The 26,864-nt window shown below is 37.3% G+C and overlaps 1 protein-coding gene across 1 annotated transcript in view; it reads left to right on the forward strand.

Moving 5' to 3' along the window:
* The first annotated feature begins 1,573 nt into the window (after positions 1 to 1,573).
* PER2 (period circadian clock 2) overlaps positions 1,574 to 26,864 on the forward strand; it is a 29,678-nt gene continuing 4,387 nt past the window's right edge. The window contains exons 1-18 of the mRNA XM_008946017.1: positions 1,574 to 1,947; positions 2,529 to 2,597; positions 5,710 to 5,864; positions 6,362 to 6,483; positions 8,093 to 8,294; positions 10,017 to 10,068; positions 11,398 to 11,540; positions 11,879 to 11,957; positions 16,872 to 16,978; positions 17,572 to 17,725; positions 18,148 to 18,256; positions 18,638 to 18,769; positions 20,266 to 20,362; positions 20,574 to 20,730; positions 20,813 to 20,940; positions 22,533 to 22,706; positions 22,967 to 23,227; positions 24,531 to 25,378. Coding sequence (XP_008944265.1) covers positions 1,574 to 1,947; positions 2,529 to 2,597; positions 5,710 to 5,864; positions 6,362 to 6,483; positions 8,093 to 8,294; positions 10,017 to 10,068; positions 11,398 to 11,540; positions 11,879 to 11,957; positions 16,872 to 16,978; positions 17,572 to 17,725; positions 18,148 to 18,256; positions 18,638 to 18,769; positions 20,266 to 20,362; positions 20,574 to 20,730; positions 20,813 to 20,940; positions 22,533 to 22,706; positions 22,967 to 23,227; positions 24,531 to 25,378 — 3,363 coding nt within the window. The remainder of the gene's footprint in view (positions 1,948 to 2,528; positions 2,598 to 5,709; positions 5,865 to 6,361; positions 6,484 to 8,092; positions 8,295 to 10,016; positions 10,069 to 11,397; positions 11,541 to 11,878; positions 11,958 to 16,871; positions 16,979 to 17,571; positions 17,726 to 18,147; positions 18,257 to 18,637; positions 18,770 to 20,265; positions 20,363 to 20,573; positions 20,731 to 20,812; positions 20,941 to 22,532; positions 22,707 to 22,966; positions 23,228 to 24,530; positions 25,379 to 26,864) is intronic.

Genomic DNA, 26,864 nt, shown 5'->3' on the forward strand with positions numbered 1-26,864 from the left:
GAATAATCTTATAAAGAAAAAAAAAAACTTATTTATATTTGAATACCATTACTGATAGCTTAAATGAATGTCCTTCTTAGACTATACTTCCTCTTTCAAATGAAAAGAGATATCTTGAATATTACTTTGACCAAAAGAGGAGACAAGTAGCATTTCTCTTCTGAAGAATTCAGAGTAAATGTGAAATGTCTGGAAAAACAGCAATTAGGAGCTTAAGAGAATAGTTTTGATGGTTTTATTTGAAGTGGAGTAGACTTGAATCATAGTGTGGTTTAAATTAATGTTTGTTAATGTTTTCTGTTACAGGTTTTCTAGAAAAAAAGATATATATTTATTTGTGTTTAAAAAAGAGCTAATGCAGTTAGTATTAGCAAAACTTAGCTGCAGACTTTTTAATTGGCTTTATTCCAGTCAGAGGTTTATTAGTCAATAGTTGTAATCTTGACTATATTAAAGGAACAAAGAGGAAGGAACAAACATGGTTCTGTTGTTTTATAAACAACCTTTTTCTCCCTGATGATGAATTACATTGTTCAGAGAATCTTAGTTCAGGGTTTTGCAGTATTATTGTCTCCTGAGTTGCTGAAATAGGCAAGGAAATGAGTCAGATGAAATAACTTTTTTATTCATAAAGTTGAACTACTCTCTAGTACTTCTTCAGTGGCACTTCAGTATTACTCTGTTCTTAATTCACTTCCATATACATTTTGATTTTAAGCCTGGTGCATTAGAACTTGCTTTAAAAGCAGGGATTTTCCTTTGTGCAGTTTTAGCTTACTTTTATAAAAAATGCAGAGTTTTACTTTGTTTCTACCCTGAATTAGTGGTAATCAGTAGATAAAATAGTCTCAGGCTTAGAATTTTTTGTTGTTGATAAATAGGTGGGTTTGTGTGCTTGGTTTCCCTGTTGCTACTGTATATTCAGTCTACCTACCTACATGGTGGTTGTACAAAGAAAGAAATAAAGAATTGGTCAAAATGGCAGAACTGATCTTAAAAGAAAAATGATGCTGTGTTTTTTTGAAAAAAACAAACAAAAAACCCAAACAACTCCAAACCAAATAAGGAATCCTCTGATGTCTGAATGGAATCTTGTTATTTATCCAGGTAAATTGGAAGCCAGGGGAATGGTATGACTGCCAATAATAATAGCTATTGGCCAAATCCAGGCAGTAAAATTGTAAAGTATTAAATAAGAGAATAGAAAACAAGTGAATGTTTGAACTTTTAAGGAGGTTTTCATGTTTATTCCACTTCTTTTTGTGTGTGTTCTTACTAAAAAATAAATGTATTTTCCATGGTAAAACATTAAGTTTGCAATTATATTTAACTTAAACTTTTTGCTGTTAAAATGCTGAATATGTTAACTGTGAATATCACTTACCACTTTTAATTCCATCCATCAGTGAGAACTTCAGTTTGTCTGCAAAGACAAACAAGGAAATAATTTTTTTTTTTTTTCCTTCCTCCTCAGGTTTGTGGGTCTGTACTTCCAAACAACTTGTACAGAGAGAAAATTCTGAATATGGCTTGATTTGCTCTTGATCTTGGCAGTGTTTCTAATGAGTGCCCCATGGACTCTATCAAGTTCAGGGGGTTCTACTCTAGCACTGAGGAGCAGAACCCTGAGCAGCAACCTGGTATCAGTGAAAACGTTTCTTCATCGTTCTCTCTAAAAGAGCAACAGAAAATGAGTGATTATTCTGGACTTGCCAATAACCATAGCCAGATGATTGCTGAAGATTCGGAAATTCAGACGAAGCCTGAACACTCTCATGAAGTTCTCCAGGAAGATATTGAAATGAGCAGTGGATCCAGTGGAAATGACTTCAGTGGCAATGACACAAATGAAAACTACTCAAGTGGGCATGATTCTCATGGCCATGAATCGGATGAAAATGGGAAAGATTCAGCAATGCTCATGGAATCTTCAGACTGTCATAAAAGGTAGTAGCTAATATTGAATAAATATCACTTATTTTTGTCACTAAAGGCTTTATCCACTTGAATCTAATTTCAGAATAATATCTACAATATGAAGTGTATGTTGAGATTGAAGCTTGGTGTTGTACTTAACTTGTACTCTTGTATGATGTAACTCTTGTATGATGTAAATTGTGTAATATGTTATAATTCATAAAGAGAAGGTCTCTGGAGTTTTGCAAGGACAACTTCATTTGAATCTTTCTTCTCATCGTGTGTTTAATTAGCCATATATAATTTTTTGTAAACCAACTTTATAATTGTATATCAAAATATGTCAAACTGTTTTTGTGTAAAGATGCAGCTGTGCTATTTTAATCTTCTAAATAATAGCTTTGTATACAGACAAAGCTGCAGTAAGAATGTTCTTAGACAAATGTCTAACAGCTGTAGCTGCAATTTGTTGTACCAGGCAGAAGCTTTTGAAGTTTCTTTTTTTTCCTAGGATAGCCAGTTATTAATAGGAAAACGTAAAGCTAAAATGAACTAAAAGTTGTTTGTTAGGTTTACTAATATTAATTTCCTTTTATCTTTCGTTATTCTAGTTCAAGCTCAAATGCATTTAGTCTGATGATTGCAAACTCTGAACACAATCAGTCTAGCAGTGGATGCAGGTAAGTTAATGTGCATATATTTTCAGCAATTTGCATGTATGTAATGCTAAATGCTGAAAACTTAGCGGTGTGTTTTGGTTTTTCTGTTCTGTTTTTGCTAAACCTGGAGGAGTACACAAAGTACTATCTTAGATTCTCTTCCTGTCCATAACCAGCAGCATGTCCTATTAACCACTTCATTGAAAAGAAAAAAGCAACAGCTTTTTGTTGCTGTTCCATGCAAATTGTGTGATAACCTTTCAAATCATATTACTTTTTTTTTAATTTGTTAGCTTAACTCTGTAATTTTTTCTGGTTCACTTGGAATATTGCTTCAGCTCCAGTGGTTTGGGGTTTTGTTTTTTTTTTTTTTTAAAGCTTTTCTTTAAATTTTCTACTCTTCAGAATTTAGTCTGAAGCCCTTGTCTGGGGACAACCTAGTAGTGTTTTAACATCAGAATTCACCCAGTGTGTTGGATGTGTTCTGATGTCCAGCAGCCGTATCATCTGCCTCTCCTGTGTTCCATTCGCCAGGATTCAAGCCTCAAGTCTGTAAGGATAAACCAACATGAGCTGCAGGAAACCCTCTGTATGAACTCTGCTTCTGACCCCGATAGACTTGAGAAACCTGGTGGCATTGAAGGCTCAAATCTGGACACTTCAGAGTGCCCTACTGTATTCGTTGTTTTTTTTTTTTAAGTCAGCCTCTGATCAGGAGACCAAAACCTGATCCCGAGCAGATCAAGGATATCTAGCTATCATACTGATATTAAGACCTCTGCCTTACATATACCTACCTGAAAGTGTTTTCACCTGATACAGTTCCTAGAGAAGTGGTAAATCAAAATTACCCCTTTGCACCATTTGGTGCTCACTGAACATATTTTCTGTGTCTGCCTTGCAGGCACCTGGAGGTCTTGTTTCATGCTGTATTTTTAATTGGAAAGTGTGTTCTGGAGCTCATGTCCCTTAGAGAACAGAGAGATTAACAGAATCAACTAAAGGCATTGCTTCATCTTCCTTTCCCATTGATTCCATTTTCTTCACTGGAAGGTTTTTAGGGAGTTACTTATTACGGTTTTTCTGATACCTCTTTATTTTAAATTTGATCAATAGCTCTCGGTTCATGAATAGGAATCCAGTTTTCCCCAGCTGTCAGGCACAGTGCTAGAAAGTTACAGAGCAGAATCTGGTCATCTTTTGGAATGTGAGACTAATCTATAGAATTATGTTTAAAGAGAAGACTAAAAGAGTTTCATAAGGTATAGGTTTAGTCTTCAGTTCAAAAACTGGGCATTGAATTCAATGTTGGCACCACCCAGCTACTTGGTTTGGTATCAGAAGTTACCTTTCCAGTTCACTGTCCATATAAAGCTAGATCCTATCTTTACACAGCTTGCTTAGTTTGTCCTCTGCAAGTTATGCCTTCCTTGTGGTTGGCTACTGGGCCTGACATTACTGATATTTGGAATAACATTTTCAAGTTGTGTAATGTATTTTCCAAGGAGGCCCATCTTCTATATTTGCTGCTGCTGTAGGCTACTTTAGAAAGGTTTCTTTTCTTGCAAAAGAGTCTGGCCACTCCCCTGAAGCCTTCTCGGAGTGCAAAACCAGCAATACACTCGGTTATTGCATAATCTTTTCCCTCTTTCCTCTTCCCTACTGTCAGCATAGAGGGTTCTTCTATGAACAAAGCACTGTTTGATTACATCAATCCAAACTGTCGAGCCATGTTGTAGATGTGATTTTAATATACAGCATGAAAATAATGTTTCCCAAGGGAATACTATACTCTTTTGTCTTATCCCTTGCCATTATTTCCTGGTACAAAATGACCACTGATTAAATGAAAGCTACGTTTCTCACAGCACATTGTGTTGTGAGCAAGAACAATGTGTAGTCTCTAGTATGAGCCAGCTTTGTCACTTTCCAAACATTTTCAGTGAAGTACACCCAGAACCTGTCAGATGATTGATCTACCTGAAGAACTTTTCAAACTTCCCAGAAAAATGGTCAGAAATCCTCTTTAAGATTGCCTGGAAGCTGAAACCACTTTACTGAGCACTTCAGACAGGGCAGTAAACTTGCCAAGACTATTCTTTCTACAGTGGTTCTCAGGGTAACTTCTTAGACACTACCAGCCATGACAATCAGGTGGTAAGAGAAGACCTTCCTTTTGGTGGGAAGGAATTTATTTTCAGGAAGGTTTACAAAAAGCTCTAGAATCCTCTTGATTGTTGTGACTGATTAGCTTTTAAAATCTGCTCTAATAAGAAAGACAAGGTGATTTTTCATTTTTGACTGGTTCCTACCCACCTGCCACCCATCTTTGTCATCCTCCCCATCCCTTCCCTTCCCTCCTTTTCTATTCCTTTTTGATTTTTTCAGCACCTCTTGATAATGGGGAGAGATATCAGGAACTGCAAAGGAAGGCAATAATTTTCTGACGTTGGCAGGAATCTCTGATAATCTCTGTAGTTTGACCTTATATTCTGAGACAGCACTTCTGAACATGCACCTGAGAAATGTGAATGCAGTTTCTGTCTCCAACCTCCTCTGCTTCTTTACCCCACATATTTAGTCAAGTTTCCTTATCTTATTTAATGTATTGCCATGCTTAACTGGGATACGTTGTTCCAAGGATTTCTCCATTTGTTTTAACTTGATGCTCTCCCACTGCCATTCCCTTTTCAGGGACCTTTCTTATGAGAACCTGCTCGAACAGGAGGTGAAGACTTGAATGGACCTCCTGCTTCTCTCCTTTGAAGTCCATGAACATTTCTATGAGTTTGAATTTGAAAGGAACTAAGGAAAATACCACTAAAAAGGGAGGAGGGAGACTGGCAAAAAAAAAAGTTTTCTGGTGCTTGGGTATATGTATTGTTGCACATAAAGAGTACATTTTACAATAAGACTTCAGGTGGTGGTAAATCTTTCATTTTAAATGATTCTAGCTAATTTAAGAACTATTGTAAGTTCTGAATGTTGATACTAAGTACTGGAAAAGTTAATGTGGCTAGTTTTACAAATTTAGGTACATGACAAGTGTCAGAGTATATTTGGGCTTCTATGAGGATGGTGTGTCACTTCAGGCACTCCAGTGACGTTTTATTTTTTGTCTTTAATCTTGCAGTAGTGAGCAGTCCACTAAAGCCAAAACACAAAAGGAGCTGCTGAAAACATTACAAGAGCTGAAAGCTCACCTTCCTTCTGAGAAGAGAATTAAAGGCAAATCTAGTGTCCTAACAACGTTGAAGTATGCCCTTAAAAGCATTAAGCAAGTTAAAGGTAATTGAGTGTGATGTTACCTAGGCTGGCATTATCTAGGTAGTACGAAACATTTAAAATGGGACTATGAATGTGGTTCTCTGGGTAAAGCTGTTTATTATGTTTGAAAACCTCTCCAGACAGGTGTTTACATGGTGTTCCATTTGTTGGCTCTGTTAACTTGTGTTTCTTTGGGAGTTAAAGCAGATGCTTGATATTTTACTGCGTTTTGTTGAGTTAGAAAATTAAATTGAAAGCAATTGACAATTTCATACTATTTGAATTGTCAGACTGAAATATGTACGGGTATCTAAGATGGGTAAATTTATTTGGGTTACGGAGGAGGAGGAGGAGGCTCTAACGAGGGAAAACTAATCTGAAGTAGTACCTAAATTTCCCCACTGCCTATTCTTTGCTTATGCAAAAAAAAATTTAGCTGTTTATGATGTCCAGGCTGGATGTTTAGTGATGAGATTTTTTTTTATTCTGACTATAAGTTGTTTCATCTTCTCATTCAGCCAATGAGGAATATTACCAACTGTTGATGATTAATGAATCCCAGCCTGCTGGACTCAATGTGTCATCTTACACGGTGGAAGAAGTGGAGACTATAACCTCAGAATACATCATGAAAAATGCAGTGAGTATGGTGACCCAAGTCTACAGAGAGTATTAAAAATGTTTTCTGGAACTGGAATTCTCAAGAAATTTTTTATATTTTTTTTCCACAAGGTAAGAGTTGGTAGCTAGGCCAGTAAGCTGAAGAAGTTTGCTTTTGCATTTCAGGGGAAGTAGAAACTCTCAGACTTTTCAGACTGTGCCAATAGCATCTTGATCTAAGGTGCTGCTTTTTTTTTTCCTGTCAGTTAGGTGGGAAGTTAGTAGTCTAAACTCCTTGGTCCTCTGAACTGTACCTTGTGCTTAGAGATGATGGTGTGACACACCTCAAGATCTGTGTAATACAGTGCACATGAGACATCATTAGTTGTCCTTGTAGAAGACCTACTGAAGTTGGAGAGTAACTCTTTCCAAATTTTAGTCAAACACACAGTGAATCATTTCAGCTTATCCTTATCAGTAGGGTTTATTTGATGTTTCAGCAGTTCTTTGTGTTGGTGTGACTGAAAAGTGATGAAAGAGTTGGAATCCCTGTGTTCTGTTCTCTTCTGTGGTAATTGTCTAGCCTTTGCAACTGGTACAGGCTTACTGCATAATCCAGTGATAGATGCTGTCTTCTCATCCAGATGAGAACAGCTGTCACAATCAATATAGTTTTTAGCAGTAAAATGATAGTCTGATTTTTTTTTAATTAGTATTTTTTTGATATAATTTAAGCTTATATTGTGGAGTCTTCAAAAAGTATTTGCATCTAAATTTATTAGACTGCCCTCCGCTATTTTTTCTTTTTCTTTCGCCTCTGCCTGACTGTATGAAGTTCTGAAATCAATAAAACAATGGCCTGGTAGGGCATGTTCCATAGCTTGATGAAGTAGGTGGGTTTTGTTGTATCTACAAAAAGTAAAGGTTGCCCATGAGGGAAAATAAATAGAAAGTCTAGAGTGCAACTGAGAGCATCAGCCAGATATCATAAACATGGTTCAATTGCTTTGAAGCATTTGGGCTTGTGAAACTGGTGTGCTGACGACAGCTCGTAAGTTTTTGTGTATAGCGTTGGCAGTAGAGCACTAAAGGTAAGTGCTCTAATGCAGGAAGCTCTTTTTTTGTCCAGAAGAAGATAATGTGAAAGGATACAACTGAAGTGTGTATATTGTTACGTGGCACCTTTTTTAATACCTGTCTACTCATTAATTTACCAAGGGGTTTAGAGGACTTCCTTTTCATTTTGCAGTGGATGGACAAGCAAGTAAGCCATTCACAAAACAGTTAAATTTCAAATGTAAAGTATGCCTGTAACAAGCACAAGGAAAGTGTGCAGTTTTATAGGTGGAAGCTTTTTACTTCTTAATTTGCAAATTCATTCTGCATCATAAAATTTTAGGCATTGATATTTAGGGCTTGTAATGGAGTAAGAAACCTAGTGTCTTATTGCACAGTTCAAAAAGTGTACTCTGTGTCTCCTTCCTAGGCAGGTGAGTTTTATTGCTCCCTAAGCAGATGCAGTTTAACACAATACCCTTAATTTTTCTTTGGAACTTATTAATGCTTTTATATCTTAAGTATTTTTATATGAAATACTGTGTTGAAGAATGTTTTAAATTGTCAAAGTAACTCAAGATTTTTGTTTTTAGGATATGTTTGCTGTAGCTGTTTCTTTGATTACTGGGAAAATTTTGTACATCTCTGATCAAGCAGCTTCTATTCTCCGCTGTAAGAGGGGTTATTTTAAAAATGCCAAATTTGTGGAGTTCTTGGCACCTCAGGATGTCAGTGTGTTCTACACTTCTACTACCCCGTACAGATTACCATCATGGAATATTTGCAGTAGAGCTGGTGAGTGGTCCCAACAGCAGATATTTCTCAGGACCTTTTTTCAGTCATGCAAATACTTGAACTGATTTTAATATCCTTTATCCTTCAGTTCTTGAGGGTATAACACAGATTCCTTACTAGAATATCTCTAAAAAACACTAGACATATAATATGCTGTGATAAATTGGCAGGGCTTATCTCTTGGCTAAAAGTCTACTGAATGTCATTGTTTATTGGTTCTTGTGCCCTTCTTATCCAAATAATGAATGAAAATAAACTAGGTATTCATGTGGAATAGTGGGTTTGCTTTCCACTCTCAAAAGCACTCAAATGACCACTGTTTTTCATTAAAATTTTTCTTCGTCATATATCGAGGGGTAATCAAGGGCCTGTTGCACGAGGACAAGGGTGGTAGGTAGAGATTTAGACTAGGTATAAGGAAGAAATTTTTTTACACTAAAAAATGCATTAGTGGTGAAGCACTAGCACAGGTTGCCCAGAGAGGTGGTGGAAGCCTCATGCCTGGCAGCATTCAAAGGTCATGTTGGATAGGGCTGCGAGCAACATGCTCTAGTTGATGATGCCCCTGCTCACTGCAGGGGGCTTGGACTAGATGACCTTTAAAAGTCCCTTCCAGCGCAAACTGTTCCATAACATTCTTCCCCCTTCCTTCTGCAATGGTTACGAATTAATACTACACCTTGATCACAGTGTAGAAGGATGTACTTCAGCTACCATCACTGTGCATTCATCAAGTGTAATTGTATCTCTGTTCTTTTAGCCATATAAAATGATGTTAGGCATACTGATGGTGAAGGATCAGATGTCTTGGGGCACTTGATTATTTTTGTGGGAGGATTGTTTTACTGCTGTAGCTATGGCTGTTAGGAGTTGAGAAATAACTGCCAACTATTTTAAACAAACACTTGAAATTCAAGGTCTGCTGTAAATATTTGAAACTAATTGTATACTAGGTCTGTTAAGTCAGAGTGTAAACCATGTTTAATTTGAAAAGAACAATTAGCAATAAATGTATACTAAACAGGGTCAGTGGGGAATTCTGACCATGTGATCCTAATTACAGATATTATTGTTATGCTTTTTTTGAGATGTTTTCTGTAGTTTTATTATTTGTGTGTAGCTTCAAATGTCAAAACTGCAGTAAGCAGAACTATGCACGCTATCCTGTGTATCAGCTGCCGCAGTTGATAACATCAAAAACTATTGCACACTGAGGCCTTAGAAGGACCGAGCTTGCCTTGAAAATCAATCTGTGGCAACTCTGGAAAAGTATCTCTGGTGGGCTTAAAAGGTGGGAGGGAGCCCTAATGAAAAACATACTTTTTGAGGGAGGCGAGGTGGATTTGATGATCTATCTGTCTTAGTGCCCTTCTAGTAAAAAGGTCAAATTTTGGGTCCCATATAACCGAACATTTTTGGTCAACACTACAGTGGAAAAGCTGATAAGAGTAAACGGGGCAAATGGGAGAACCATTTAGATACAGTTTTGGCAAAAGGCTTACTGAGCAAGCATATGTGTTTCACACACCAGCCTTGGAATCTGAGTGGTGTGCAGATTTAGTTGCTTATAAAATACATAGTTTAACAAACATACAGAAACTTGAGGGAATGTAAACTTTTTTAAAAGAATTCAGCCTTTATCACTTAAGGAAAAATACTTGTTTTAAATACCATGGTTATCATAATTTGTAACTTGTCATGAAATACATTTAATATTTCTAGAGTCTTCCACCCAGGACTGCATGGAAGAGAAATCCTTTTTCTGTCGCATCAGGTAAGACGACAACATTCTAAATCTTAGTGTTAGCCTGTGAAACCATGCATTACAAAATATTTGACTTCTGTAAGAATCTATGGTCTCTAAGATCCTTACTTCTCCATAATGTGAACATAAGGCAAAAACGTGCATGTCCTCTAGTTGATTAACTCCCAGAATCTCCAGAGAAAACTGCAAAAAGATTTCAGGAAGTTGCATCTTAGATTTAATCAGTGTGAATATTGACCTTTGCACCACGAAGGAAGCTGATCATGCTGTCCTACTGCTATGGAAAGTCTTCAATGCATGTTAACTCACCTGTTCTCTTCAGCACCTGCTACAGAGTCTTTCATTTTTAGAAGATTAATGTCTAATCTTAAATTTATCTCAAGTGTCCTGTAGAGAGAGATACATGAGGGTAACTTGATTTGTCACTTTTACAGTTACTAGATGAGACAGTTAGTTTTGGTTTTGCTTTTCTGCCTTCTTTTCCTGCCCCCACTCCATGTAGTTTCTTATATTTAGGAAATACTGGTAACTTATTCTCTGTTTTTTTTCTTGTGGCATTTGATTTCTTGCTGCTTAGTATCTCTCTGGTAGCATTTCTGAAACCAAACATTGTGGATCTTAGTACTTCTGGAGTAAATAAATAATTATCATTAAAATATGACAAAACTTTAACAAATGGGAGACCATGTGCTGCTCCGGAGCCTTGGATTGAATGTACTGTGGAAGTGCTGCTGGTGTCACTGTAGACTTTTTTTTTTTTTGTCCAACTAACATTGGTTCCAAAAGCATTAGTTTTATTAAGCTGTTATATATATTTATCATTGTGTAAACAAATGTTGTTTTAATTACTTTGGATTCTTAAGTAAATAACTGTTTTTATAGGCAAGAATTTCTTAGTCTTTGTTTATTTTAAATGTTGATTACAAGAATGACTTATTAACTGAGGGGATACAGCAGTCTTTTTAAAATATAGCTCTGAAGGGTATAATGTCACAAATTTAAGATTATTTGATCCACAAAACGTAGTCTATCATAGGAGGTGTCATTGGGGTTTTTTTTTTCCACCAAACTTCCATTTAAAGCAATTGTGGATCTTATTATTTCAGGCAGTATAGAGGGCAGTATATCATTTATTGCAGTAGGTATGCAAGAGATGCTGTCAGAATTAGCTTCTCTTCTATCAAAGAGGAAAAAAAAACCCACAAGTTAAGTTCTTGGATGCTGTTTTAGGAGCTATCATGAAGTCCTTGTGTCATGAGGCAATTACAATAGATAAATTAAAAGTTTGTTTAGTGTAAGATGAATCTGTTGAAATAATTAACTCTGTTTAATTATCAGTGCGGGAAAGGAGCGTGAAAATGAGATTTGCTATCACCCGTTCCGGATGACTCCTTACCTTATCAAAGTGCAGGATCCAGAAGTAGCAGAGGACCAGCTTTGCTGTGTGTTGCTTGCAGAGAAAGTACATTCTGGTTATGAAGGTAATCCTTTGAATGCACAAAGACTAGTTTGGTTTTCTGAAAATAAGAACTGTTCTGTGTTCTGCTACAGGAATTCTCATGAGGTGTAGCACGACTGAATTTCAGTCTGAAAAGGCAGTTCTGAGTTACTGCCAGTCATCTCAAGTTTTATTAGGACGAAAGATAATTGGTTCTGTTCCTTTTCCTTGCTGAGAGGCGGTGAGCTAGAAAGCTTCTTTCCTGTATGCTCTTATTCAGACTTTTAGACTCTACTCAATATTTAATAGAAATATGTAGCTTCAAGTATTTTATGTATGCCAAAACCCCCACTTATTAACCTGCTTTTATTTTTCTCTCAGCACCCAGAATTCCTCCTGACAAAAGAATTTTTACAACTACGCACACACCGACCTGTTTGTTCCAGGATGTAGATGAAAGGTAACTTAGAAGAAAAATATTCTCAATTTGCAAGCTATCCAGTATCTTCACAATTTTTTAGGATTTAAGTCGCCTGTGTGAGTTTAAAAATTGTGACTTCTAAAGGGTGTTTAACCCTAGAAAAGTACATCCCCCCGTTTTCACTAAGCATGGAAACACACTACACTGTGGTATTTAAATGGAAAACTGCTTGCCTGCTAACAAGTTGTTCCTCCATTTTCCTTCTGTCTAGGACAGATCTGGATATAAATTCAATTAATGAAACCCATGGTCAGGAAAATTCCTGGGCTATCAGCCATCACATGTATGAGATTTTGAGTTGGTAGGGTTTTTTTAAGTTCAAGTGAAACAATCTGTTGCTGTCACTTTCTGCTGGCCCAGATAGAACTAGAGGTGTCTTGTAAATGTGGCATTAGCTATTAAAAATAAGATTCAAATAATCTGCATTCTTAATTCAAACTACAGTCCTCATAGTTCTTGCAGTTGTCTGTCTACAAAAATGCTCAGATTCTACTGACCAAGACTTCACGTTCCTTTGAGAATCAGGAAGGCTGATTAGATAAGTATTCATGTTTTGGAGTAGAACCAAATATGCCACCTGTGTTCTTAAGGCATACACAGAGGCTCAGAAACTGAGATGTAAACCAAGCTTTCCTTGAGTTTTCTGGATTGCTTTTGTCTGGGCTTTTCAAAGAATGTTTACGTGGTAGAAATGTGAGGTCTCTGAAAACAACAAAAGATACTTTTTCAGAATTAGGAGCGTACTTGGCTGAGTAGGAGATTGTCATCTCAACAAGCTTTTGAGCTTTGGAATATTGTACTGTTTTGAAGACTTGACTTGACAATTCATTGCTTCTGAGTTGAAAACATAGGCCACTTTTTCCTTTTCTTTTTCTTCTTCTCTTGCTTTACTTGATATTTTCTTCATGATGATTTCTGATGTGCTGTATGTGGGATTATATTTTGAATTTTTTTTTTCTTCTCCTTATTGAAAACTAAGTTGGTTGCAGTAGTAGCATCTGACTTCTGAGATTTTCCCCTTCTCTTGTTTTTAAGCATTTTAAGAATGCTAAAATTTTCTTTGTAACTCTAGATGAGGAGGGTATCTACAGATAGTAGCAGTATAATGGACCATTTGGGATTTTTGTGGTATCTTTTGGGCAGCAATCTTCTTGTTTCTGAAGAAATACTTTGTTCTTGGCAAAATCTTTAACTGCAGCAGAAGAGTGAGATTGGGGGAAAGGAGGTTACTGGGAAGTTTGGCTAAGCTGGGGTCAAGGTAAATATTACAGTTTCTCTTGTCTCTCTGCTGGTAAATTGTCTCACAAGACATGTCAGTATCACTGCAGCACACACGATTTTGATTTAACAAGAATTTTGGAAGGTAGCTATTGGAGATTACTCTAAAAGAAGACAGTGGCTAATCAGTGAGGATAACTTTGCATTTTAAGGTACATCTGGTTTTGGCTAACTTTTGCAGACATTGCAGCTTAGTGTGAAGAGTTCCTACAGGATAGAAGACAATATAATGATGACAAAACTGTTTTTTCCATTTATATGGTCTCTCTAAATAACTTAAGCTGACAAAAGAGCTACTTTGTCCAATATAGTTCTGTCCTCTTCATGAATCTTTCTCTTCCTCATTCCCACTAATGCTCCAAGCCAACAGCAGGTTTGCAGGGTGGGTTTGTTTTTTTTCAAATAAGCCAATGGCACAATGTAAAGCTTCCCTTCCTCCATGCACCCTGAGCCCTTTTATTTCCAGTAGTCACTTAACACAAGTGGCAATATTACTAAATGGAGAGCCTTGCCCTTATTCTTGGGCTTGGGTGTAGGGAGTGCAGTAAATCCCTTCCCTATGGCTACTATGGAAGGATCTTTCCTGTTAGGTGGTAGTACCATTTATTCTCAAATACCATTTTTGAATACTCCCAGAGAGGGTTGATTACATCTTGGTCTGATATTAGGACTTTTGCTGTGGCTGATTTTGCTTTTAATTAACTCCTGAGAGCATTGGCAGCCAGACAAATGTTTACCAAGACATGCATATGCATTTTGTTACTCTTAAGGTCTCCAGAGTTAGTTGGAATGCACAAAACAATAGATTCTTAGAGGCAGTGGAGTCTGGTATTTTAAAATATACAACTCAACACCTGCTGTCAAGTGCAAATTGCTGTTAATATAATGCTGAAACCATTGCCTGACTTGCATAAAATAAAGTTAATTCTGTAATGTTTATTCATGGGTTGGAAGAATGCTTGCTTGTACTATCTCTGCAAGTGTATCTGCACCGAATATATTAAGTAAAAAGAAATATTTTCCTGACATTAGATGGATCATTTCTGTATACATTTGTCTTTGAAATGTTTGTGATACCTGATGTGTGTGATGGATGTAGGGAGTTACCATGTAGTTCACAGTGGAGGGATCTTAGGAAACTGCTTTAAATTAATTTACTATTTAACTTGCTCTAAAGAGATTTCTTATTCATATTGTTTTGACACTTTAAATGTCATTCTATAAAACAAAAACTAAGCTTGCTGCCTCTTCTCATCAAATGTTTGTATGCCCTATGTGCATTTGCATTCATAGAATTAGTTTACTAACTTGAACTCTTAATTACTTTTAGTTATTCATTGTGAGGAAGCATAATGATGCAAGGTACTGCCTCTAGTAGATAATAAATTAAATATTCTCTAATACAAAATTATACCATCACAAAAACACTGGTGGAAGGGACTGCTGGAGGGCTCTGTTCCATACTTCTGCTTAAACTGTTGCCCAGCTCTAAGTGAGGTCAGCAGCGACCTTGTCTCAATAACGCCTGAAAGCCTCCAAGGACAGAGATTACACAATGTCTGTGGGGAACTGTTCTGTGTTGCACTACTCACTCTGTTAAACTTTCTTTAGCATCCAGCATAAGTTTTCTAGATTGCAGTCTGGGGCCATTGCCAGTATTTTTATTGTCTGGCAACAGCAAGAAAACTTAACTCCATCTTTGTAACCCCTCTTTCCAGTAGTGGTGGGAAGCTCCTGGATCATCCCTTAGCCTCCTTTCATCAGAACAGGCGAGCCCAGCTCAATCTATGCTTATTTGCTTTATCTTCTAGATCCCTGACTCTTCTAGTCATCTCTATAACAGTATAAAAATACATAGGGAATGGGTTTTTTGGACAAAAGTGACAATTTGCATAATTTTCATTATGAGTAGATTAATAAGAGGTCAAAATTTGATCCCTTTTAGGGTAGGGGTTCTGTCACAGCGCAAACTAACGTAGTTTGCCAGGCTTTCATAAAGCAGGTGGCAAAAATAGGAACAGTACAGAACAAAAACTTGTTTTCTTCTACTTCTTACCATGTTATTTGATGAAGTCTTAACTGAAGTCATTTAGAGTGGGTTAGTATTTTAAATTCTTCTAACAGCATAGCTTTTCTTGTATACTTCAAACTTGGTAGCATCCTTGAATGTCCATGTGTCAAAATATTTGATAGTAGTTTCATGCCAGTTTCAGCTTTGTAAATTTGCTGCTTTAGATCATCCATGAGCTTTTAAGATTCATTACGTAACTAACTTTTTCAACTATAAGGCATTAGTTGCTATCTTAATTTAGAATCCCAGAATGTTTTAGTCTGGAAGGGACCTCTAGAGGTCATGTGGTCCAACCACCATACACAAGCAGGACCTTAGGTCAAGTTGCCCAGGGCCCTATCAAGCCTAACCTTGAATGACTCCAGGGCTGGGGCCTCCAGCACCTCTCTGGGCAGTCCATTCCAATGATCTATTACTCTTATATTAAAATTTTCTAATATCCAGTCTAAATCTATCCTTTCCTAGTTTAAAACCATTGCTCCGTGTCCTATCGTTAGAAACCCTTTTGAATAGACTTTCCCCTGCTTTCATGTAGGACCCCTTCAGGTACTGGAAGATCACAGTAAAGTCCCCCCAGAGCCTTCTCTTCTCTAGGCTGAACAGCCCCAACTCCCTCAGCTTGTCTTCATATGAGAGGTGCTCTGATCCCTTGATCATTTTGGTGGCCCTCAGAAGGATTTCTTTCTGAATATCTCTGCCTCTTTGCCACAAGGGTATGTTTGATGTTTTGGGGAGCTGATCTAAATCCAGTGGGTTATTGGTGGCATCTGGCAAGATCTTAAGTGTTACTGAGAAGTATTGACTTCATGTATTTTTTTTTCAAAAGCACATTTTTGATGGTTAGCTTTCAGGATAAGGAACAAATAGACATTTGTGAACTTTCACTCTTTCTCCTTAATATGAACATTTTAAGTGATCAGTGAAAATTACTTCATCCCATAAATGAGTTGTTCACATGATTAGAAGTGGTTGTTGATAATGTGCAGGAATTCAGTAATGTAGCTTTTAATTCTTTGTTTTAATTAATAAGCTTGTTTCCTTGCCAGCTCCTTTATGAGTTGAACTCTTAACCTGCCTGTGAGAAAGTTTTCTTAAGTCCTAGTTAACTGCCCTGTTGCTAGTTCAGTTATAGTAATCCTGTGATCCTTAGCTGGCTTGCAGCCCATGGATTGGAGTACTGTTTACCTTCATGAGATTTTTACAAGATTAAGCTTTATTAATGCTCTTTTAAAATTAGGGTAAGTATTTATCTGCTAGAACTAGGCAGCATAGGAAAGGGAGAACTGCTGTAGCAGACTTGGCTTGGTCTGATCACGTTGTCTGTGGGGTGGTTGATTCAAGGTTTCTTTGTAGCTTTACAAAACAAACAAAACCTGCCTTGCTCAAAGAGTACTACTGCTGTTATTTAGGCACTGCTGTTTCCCCAGTTTTAAACTTAGTTATTCTTTTTATAGGACAAAGAGCAATAGAAATGTAAACGTTTGAAAGATTAAATATTTATTTATTCCACTTGATTTATTTTTCCTTTGTTTCTCTTTCTCCAGAGCAGTACCTCTGTTGGGATACCTACCTCAGGACTTAATAGGAACGCCAGTCTTGGTGCATCTTCATCCAAATGACAGACCCTTAATGCTAGCAATTCACAAAAAAAGTATGGAAACTCTTACTCTGGCAGAATTTTTTTTTTTTTTTCTACAAGTTAGCAATAATGACTACAAAGACCCTTAGCAAGTAGGGGGTGAAAATTAAGACTATGAATTTTTCTGCAAGTAAACACTGAATCTTTTACAACTGGATTCTTACTGCAGATGGATGAAAATGAGAAATCACTTAATTCTGTGTTTGATGGGATGCATGTGTCTGCTGTAAACAAATTGGCTGTAAATATTTCTACATAAAGAAAATTTTCTTGAGCATGCTATAATAGAATTTGTCATACTTTAAATAATAGTCTTATTTCACAGAGAAGAAAAGAGCCATTCTGGCAATGTTTATTTGTTAAAATTTGAGAATATACAGCTGCTTCTTTCGTCATGTTTCACTTGTTGCATTCTGAAGGTTTTTTTCTTGACATAGTCCTTTATTCTAGAAGGCCAGCATTTCTAAACCTACATTCCTTCAGATATCACCTTCCTTCTTTGCAATTAATGATAAAATCCTGAGTCATTAAGTAGATTAATTTTTAATCTGAAATTAGAATTCTAGCTATTAATCTGAAATTTCTTTTTGATTTGTTTGTTACAGTACTGCAGTATGGAGGACAGCCTTTTGACTATTCACCAATCAGGTTTTGCACGAGAAATGGAGACTATATAACCATGGACACTAGCTGGTCCAGTTTCATCAACCCTTGGAGTCGAAAAGTTTCGTTTATTATTGGAAGACACAAAGTTAGGACGTAAGTAAATAAACTGTTGGGACATTCCAGGGGTTTTAAAATTTGTTTTTATTTTCCTTCCCCTTGGCTTTACATAGTGATTCTTAAGAAAGAAATATGGGATTTTCAGAGGTTAGGAAAAAAAAAATACACATGCAAATTGCTTCCTTTTTAAATTTGGGGTTTGTGATGTGGTAACTGCTTTAAAAAGAAATTTGAAGTCCTTCAAATTATATCAGTACTGTCAAGACTTGCTTCAGAAGAGGGAAATCATGTTCAAAGTGAATAAGGGTATATATTTTATCAGATTCAGAGGTTGTAGATGCAATAGAATAAGTATCAGATTTTGTTTACTATATATAGATGGTAAATTGAAGAAGTGATCTCTCTGTGATTCAAGTACTTGTGTTTGTAATGAGCTGGGATATGTTTGGTTTGTACAGGGGTCCCTTAAATGAAGATGTCTTTGCTGCTCCCAACTATACAGAGGACAGAATCCTTCATCCCAGTGTTCAGGAAATCACTGAGCAAATATATCGGCTGTTATTGCAGGTACAGCCTGTGCTTTGATGTTACCCTGTTCATTTCCTGCTGGAGAAAGGACTTTTATCTATGTGTGACGTTTTGTTTAGCTGTCTGCTACTGTACTGGAATTCCTGGCTACAGTCCTGGAGATTACTTACACTCATGATTACCAGATGAGATGTACTGAAGTATGTTAAAGCTCCAGTTGGTATTTTAAGGATTTCATGCAGCTATGGAGTCTTCACAAAAAAACAAAACAAAACAAAAACAAACAAACAAAAAACCCTACTAATGTAAAACCTTTTTGCCTCACATGGAATTACTAGTAACAGCTTCAGTTTTGTTGAAAGCTAGTGTGCTGAGATACATGTGTATGTGTGTATATATATTTGTTTTTGGTGTTAACAGCCTGTACACAACAGTGGATCCAGTGGGTATGGAAGTCTAGGGAGCAATGGTTCACACGAGCACTTAATGAGCGTGGCATCCTCCAGTGACAGCACAGGAAATAATAATGAAGACACTCACAAGGATAAACCAGTAGGTTTGCTTTTTTGTTTTTCAAGTATGTAGCACAAAAGAAACCAGTAAAAGTTGGGGGGTTTAATTCTAGCATAACTCTGTCAGAGAGGCAAGAAAATAGAAGAAAAAAGTCATCTTTCTTTTCTATTTGACATGCAAAAAAGCATTCTGTCTAGGGAAATAAACATTTCTGCTGTAGATGAAGTCTCAAGGTACTGAAGCACAGTTATAGGTATAAAACTCGATGTGCATAAAGAATTTAAACCTGTACCATGTCTTAACTTAGTCTAGTTTCTGTTGTATGTTACATGCTGTGTTTCTGGGAAAAGCAGATGGAGAATTGAAAGCAGTTTTGTTGCGGGGGGGAAGTCTGTAATTATTGTTTTCCCAAATGAATCTTGGAAGATAAAATGCAGTACTACCTGCATAAAAAGTGATAGCTTGACCTTGATCATTCTTTATGTTGCAAAAATACATTGTGATACTGAATGGAATAAAATATTTTTTAATAACTTAACTTTGCCATAAATTGGGCCATTCTACATGTGGTTGATAGCGAGATGTAACTTTAAATTCCATTAGTCTGAATAGAACAGGAGCATTAAATTTGTGCTTATGCTTGGCAGAACTATTCCACAGGCGAAGTAAATCAGACATACAGTAGTGTACTGAGTGTGGATGCAGTCAAAGGGACTGCACCTTTTAACATCTCTAGTCATTTTGGCTTTCCTCTTGTTCTTCCCAAACTTGTTGTAGCTTGTGGAGTTACGTTTAATTCTGAAAGCCAAAATTTTCCTTCACTTGGTTCTGTTGCATATAGGCTAATTCTCCCAAATCTGATTTCTGATTCTGTGATCAGACATGGCAGACTACTGCTCTTGCCAAGGTTGCCTGGCTTTCAGTCCTTAAACACTAGTGGCTTAAGGAGATGAAGTCTCTGGATTTTTTTTTTGATGTTGTTTAACAGATAACATTACTTTTCTGCATAGCTCTGAAATGTAGTGTTTCAGGAGATCTTGGTTTTGAGGGAAATAACTACTTATCTTTCCTTCACTATTTTTACATATAGTGAAGACTGTTACAGTGTAGTTCTACAACATCCTGTTAGTGCTTGGATAAACTTCCAGCACAAAAAGTTCTCGGTCTTGGAAGCACTATTTTGTTTACAAATTGATACCGGGATTTTTTGTTGTTGCTATTTTTTTTATTCTGGTCTTGTTTGAATTGTCTCTTTCTATTTTTCTATGCAAGTCGTTCAACCGTAATAAACAAAATACAGACTAATTATATACAAAAAACATACTTCAGATATCTTCCTTTCCTATTAATTTTCTTTTTTCCCCCCACATTCTGCTGCTGCACAATACAATTCTATAAATGAGGATTTGTCTAGTGTTCAGACTAATTTTAAGATAGAGATTAATTAAGGTTAGATCTAGTCTACTGAGGAATCATTATGCATGATGATTTACGTCAGAGTTTTGTGACAAAACTCTTTATTGACCTGCTTTCAGGATGTTTGTCAAGATGCCCGTAAGATCAAAAATAAAGGACAGCGTATTTTCACTGACAGTAAAGCAAAACTGGGACATAAGAGAGAGCCTTCTGCAGGTAGGACATTAGCAAGTTAATTTTTAGTCTATTGTCCATTGTATAATCTGAACTAAGATTTTTTTCTAGTTTAGTTCTAATCAATGGATAATGACATAATTTTTTTTCTGTTATGAAATATATATAAATGACAACTTAGTAGTGTTGCTATTAGGGAGATTTGCAAGGATTTAATACCATAATTGCATCATATCAGTATCTCTTTTCACAGAAAAACAAAATGGTTCTGGTGGTCAGGTGAAAGATGTAGTAGGAAAGGACACTGCAGTAACAACTGCTCCTAAAAATGTGACTACTGAAGAGCTGGCTTGGAAAGAACAACCTGTGTATTCTTACCAACAGATCAGCTGTTTGGACAGCGTCATCAGGTAAGCAGCCAGTGGGTAAATTACTCTTGACCTCTGGTCCTAAGACTTGCATATCTAATATTGATGAATCATTGTATTTTAGGTACTTGGAGAGTTGTAACGTGCCCGGTACAGCAAAAAGAAAATGTGAACCTTCACCAAATGTTGCATCACTGAATCCTGGAGTTCACGAACAAAAACCAGCTGATCATGCTATACAGCCCTTGGGAGGTAGCTCTACATCACACCGTTTTTCTTCACTAATTTTTTGCTAGCAGCCAGCTAGATGTTACTTCTTTGCAGAATAATGACCCATGTAGCTTAGGCATGACCTCATACCATTTTCTCAGTGTTACAAACTGGTGGTCTAACTTCTACCTTCCCTACAGTCAAAATACTGAGTTAGCTGGCTGAGTATCTGGATTGTAGACGGCACAAGCTTATTTATACTGTACAAAGTACAGCAGGATATCGAGTTTTGGGACTTGAGTCATTATCAAATGTAAAAAGCTTCTTTCACAGTTGGGACTTGTTCTTAATTAAGCTGGTTGTTCTTACAAGACAACTAATTGATTGGAACAAAGATATGCATATTACAGTGCTGGTTCTCCTTTGTGGACAAAAGCAAGGAACAAGAGTGTAAAATGCATACTAAGGCTGCTCTCAGTCTTGTGTGAGGCACAAGAACCCATTTGAAAGGAATGTCCAGCTATGAAAACAGAAGCTGGGAGTTATTGACAAAAGCTATCTAAAAAATTCTGCTGTAGGCCAAGTCATTAACTTAATTTGGTAGGGCTAAGGTACAGCCTTGGATATAGTCCCTGTCTGGGTGGGGAGCTAAAGTGAAGAATGTAACTGTTTCATTAGTACAAGGATTGTGAGATTGGTAAGGAACTATAGGTAAATTAGATACTTGCTGATTCAGCCTTATCATTGTATGAGACTGAAGGGGACGTATCTAGTGGAGTTTCTAAAAAATTGGTCTAAATTGTCTATATTTCTGTTGGGTGAACTTCAAAAAGAAGTTCTGATTGCAGCTTTTAGAATCAAATTGGAAAGTACAAGTGTACATAGGAACAAAGGGTCCTGTAGAAAGAATTAAAATGCCTTGAGAACTAAAGAGGAAGAAACGATGGAACTAGAATCATGCAACTAGGAAAACAATTTCTGCTGTCATTTGGAGTCTATGCAGTTTGAGTTGACAGGAGAAGATGTGGGTTCAGTAGTTTTTTGGTGCACTGCTGAGTGATGCACACTGACAGCATACTCAGCCAGGAAGGCAGGCAAATGTTACAACTTAAATATGTATCATGCCAAGTATTCCTACTAGAGAAGGAAAGTTTTAATGCTGTTTTATGAGGCACTGGTATGACCTCTGCTGGATTACTGTGTATAGCTTTCAGGTGAGAGAATATAAATAGGTGGATGCTTAGAGCAAAGCTGCTGGGATAACCAGTTAATGACAGAGATCGCTGTATAACAATATAGGGCCTGGGCAGGACTTAATCTTAGGCTGTAAGAGGCTAGGAACTTTCTTCCAAAATTATGCTGTGAAAGAGGAGTTGAAGACCAGGAAAGAGGAAAAAGCCCTTCATTGAAAAGATTTGGTTTTGCTGCATATGAGAGGATTGGATTTGGTTGCTTAGAAGTTGTTGGATTCCTAAAATTTTCTTGGTGGAATGCATGAAGTAAAATGTTCATTTTGTGTCATTTTAAGTGCAGCTTAGCCTCTACTGTTTTGCATCCCTAGCAGCACATAACTTGCATTTGCTCTTGTTTATATTCAGTACACTACATCTTTCTTTCTTTCTTTCTTTCTGTAGATCCTGCTGTGTTGAAGGCATCTGGTAAATCAAATGGTCCCCCAGTGGTTGGTGCTCACTTAACATCTTTAGCTTTACCTGGCAAGCCTGAGAGTGTTGTCTCACTCACAAGTCAGTGCAGCTACAGTAGCACCATTGTTCATGTTGGAGACAAAAAAACACAACCTGAATTAGGTAGGGTTTTTGCTAATAAGTTTTCTCCAAAATGGCAATTGCTGGCAAGTTTAATCTTCAGCCATATGAACAGCTGGTATCTGCATGTGACTTATGTTTTCTTACAGTTAAAATGTTCCTATGGAAATGGAATGAATAGGAACAGAATTTGTCTCTTAAACTCACAGCAAAATTATTACAGAATTTAATAGCTTAAAAATGCACATACAGAGCTTCTTTTACCTCATCTTGATTTCTTTTTTTCTCTCCCATTTATGTAGAAATGATAGAAGATGGTCCAACTGGAGCAGAACTCATAGATGGCCAACTTCTTGCACCTCCATCCAGCTCTGCACATGTAAATCAAGAAAAGGAGCCATTTAAAAAGCTGGGACTTACGAAGGAAGTCCTCGCAGTGCACACACAAAAAGAGGAGCAGAGCTTTTTGAATAAGTTTAAAGAAATCAAGAGATTTAATATTTTTCAGTCCCACTGCAATTACTACTTACAAGATAAACCAAAAGCACGGCCTGTTGAACGTGGTATGACAATAGTTTTCATGATAAAACTTGTATTTGTATAGGAAGTAAATCCTGTTGAGAGGGCATTGCCATTTGTAGCTGTACTGTGGGGCTACTGTGAGTAGTGACAGTTGCATGCTATTTTTAATGTCCATAGAGAAATTGTTTCTGATGAAATATTTTCTTGCTTGAAGACTGAGTGGAATATAGCTTTTATATTTTAGTAACCAAAGTTTTGATTTTTATGACTGCACTACACTATTACTGTCATGCGTCTCTTTTCAGGGGACAAAACCTATGCTTTAGCATGTTGACTTTCTTGTATCTATTCTTGTATTCCCTTGCTTTTCTTTTTCTTGTCTCTCCATCTGTCTGCCTTTCAGTTCTGTGGTTTTGGTATGTTTTCAGCCCCTTTGCTTTACATCCATTTTCCCCCATTTCACTACTGTGTAATCAGTGAAGCGATCTGATAATTGTTTGGTTGCCTTTAAGTTAATAATGTGATCAGTGGGATGGAAATGGCACAGACTACCTGTAATAGTGAGATTGTTTTGTTTGTTAGGACTAGGAACCCCAGATGGCATTTTTAGAAGTGTTTGATACTGATCTGACTTTGTTCCTATTTCTGTCCTGACTTGACTTGGAACAGAAGTCAGACACTGCTAAGCATTTTGTACAGATTCTTATCATTCATTTTTCATTTAAATAGTTATGTAGGTCCTTGATTTAGGAAACCTGTTCTGGAACCTTTTAGAGCTCTTGTGTTCTTTATAAACTTCCAGGCTATCTAAATAAGCTTTTGTCAAACTTAAAATTTTAGCAGCTTTTAGTGCTGGAAGAACTTTTAGGGGTTTCTTCATGTCTGTAATCAGCTGAACTGACTGCCTTCACATGGGGAAAGGGTCACCTGGTGCAGAATTCTCCTAAAATAGAGGTTGTAAAGGTAGCATGTTGGTTCCACACCCCACCCCACACCCCTGAAATTTTCCTATGTACTTTCTCTTTCATGAGTTTTTTCTTTTTTTTGCCCCCTTTTCAGTTATGGACCTGTATCAACTTAACTCTCTAGAAATGCTTTCTTTATGTCCCATACTGCTTTCATTGTAACTACTGGAATAATGAGAAGTTTGCCCCTCTGAGAACCACAGCTTTGGAGCTTTATGCTGTTTGGGTGACGTGCATTTGAGCCTGAACTGATCCATTGCTGCTCTTTTTTCTGTGTTGTGTCAGCATGTTTTTCATTGTAACTTCTAGGGATGACAAGATAAAAGGGATCCACCAGATTACAAGTAGGATCCTTCCTGATGTTTTGTTTTCTTTGCAGGTGGCCGTGGACAAAGGAATGGCACTTGTGGAATGGATCAGCCTTGGAAGAAAAGTGGAAAGAACAGGAAATCAAAGCGCATTAAACCACAGGAGTCTTCGGACAGCACAACTTCTGGAACTAAATTCCCCCATCGGTTCCCTCTTCAAGGTTTAAATGCTACTGCTTGGTCACCATCAGACACTTCTCAAGCGAGCTACTCAGCCATGTCTTTTCCCACTGTTATGCCTGCATATCCACTTCCTGTTTTTCCAGCAGCAGGGACCATGCCACCAGCTCCTGAGCCTTCACTCTCTGGTTTTAATCAGTTGCCAGACTCTGGAAATCCTTGCCCTGTGCAACCATCCCAGTTCTCTGCACCCCTCATGACACCTGTCGTAGCTCTCGTGCTCCCAAACTACGTCTACCCGGAGATGAACAATAACTTACCTCAGCCGCTTTACCACAGCCAGCCCAGCTTCCCTGCCCATTCCACCTTCTCTTCCCAGACGGTGTTCCCGACCCAGGCGCCGTTTGCTACGCCCAGCCCTTTCCCACAACAGGCCTTCTTCCCAACGCAGCCATTCCATTATAACCCCCCAGCAGAGAGTGAGAAGGTTCCTGTGGCAGAGCCCCGGAACGAGCCGTCCCGCTCCTGCACTCCGCAGTCGGTAGGTCCTCAGGACCAGGCTTCACCACCCCTGTTCCAGTCACGGTGCAGTTCTCCCCTGAATCTTCTGCAGTTAGAAGAAACCACAAAAACTGCTGAAAGTGGAGCTCCTGCAGGTTTACATGGAGCTTTAAATGAGGAAGGAGCCATAGGCAAAATCATGACAACTGATAACTGTAGTGGAAAAGAATCCTTACCAGTAAGTATGCTGATGGGTTTTGTTGGGGGTTTCGTTTTGTTTTTAAAAGTCTTCATATTCTTGAATGTGTTTGAAGTTCTTAATATTAAGAAATGCCTAAAATTAATTTCTCTCTCCACCTTCCTGTTTTCCTGTCTCTGCTACATCACTTTCAGTCCTTTTCATTTGTGGGACCTGTTTTTTAATGATAAACAATAATTGGTCAATATAATGCCAGGAAGTGAACTCACAATTGTAGTTAGTATATTCAAACTTAAGCAGGCTGAATAAAATATGAAATCAAATAATTAGAAGAGTCTCAACCTTTAAAAATTAAAACCACCTTGTTGTTCTTCTAAAGTTACACTAAGAAGCTTGGAAATATATCCTGAAACAGTTTTGTTCTACCCTAAAAAGAAAAAAATGAATATGGGTAAGCTAACTGAAAAGCACTGAAATAGATTTAAAGTAAGATAAACACTTCAGCCCAAAACTTTTTCTCTAAAAATAATGAATTTGCGTGGAGGGGGGGAAACAATCTATAAGTGGTCTGGAAAAAGCCAATTTAAAATAAAATCATGTTGTTTACAAGCAAGCAACTAGAGTAATGGAAGAATGAATTATTGCTTGAAGACCACAACTTTATTTTTATTTAGTGCCTCAAAACTATGCTGGGCTATTTGTTAACTTCATGGTGTTTTCTTTTGTTCCCTGACTCATTCAGATTTGATGAATCAGTTTAACAAATAACCTTACAGAAACTTCAGACGGAGTAATATATCTGTAAAGGTTTCTATGACAGAAATATATAGAAATATTAGTGTTTTCTAAAGGCACCACAGAGTATCTTTTGTAAACATTAAGTCACTGATGGGGATGGGGTTGCAGCCTAAACCTGTTAGACTGGCTCCTTCTTCCTTCCTGCTTTTCTTGTGTTGGGGTTTGTAACTGGTCTCTGCATCTCATGGTGGGGAATTTAGATCTCTACATTAAACTTTTCACTCTGAGTAGTTTCCAGGTGATTCATTTTACCTGATATTCTTGATATTGATTCATAAGGGGAACAAATGGAGGGAGAACAGAGCGAAATTTATTTTGTTAGATCTGTCTTTTTCTAGAGAAACTTCCAAACTTGATTGATACTGTGCAAAAACTGGACAGATTTTGTTATTACATGCTTATTATTGAGGAGAAACACATTTGGGTGTCATTAAAATTCTCCATTGTACTACTGCAAATGCTAATTCTGGAGAAATTTTCAGAGATATATGAATCCAGTGCTGTATTTGGACTGTTCTATGCACTACATAACATCCCTGAAATCTTAATCCATCTAAGGACTTCTGACTTGTTCTGTGATACAACAGAGCATCTGTGACAGTCTTTAACTTACAGCATGTTCTGAGATGCTTCTGCTGGAGTAAAAGAACATGCAAATTATCTTGCCCAGGAAGCTTGCCTCCAGGAACACACCTTCCTTCTCTTCATGCACTGGGAGTAGTAACAG

The sequence above is a fragment of the Merops nubicus genome, unplaced genomic scaffold, assembly GCF_000691845.1.
Source record: "Merops nubicus isolate BGI_N331 unplaced genomic scaffold, ASM69184v1 scaffold14098, whole genome shotgun sequence".
NCBI classification, from domain to species: Eukaryota; Metazoa; Chordata; class Aves; order Coraciiformes; family Meropidae; genus Merops; species Merops nubicus.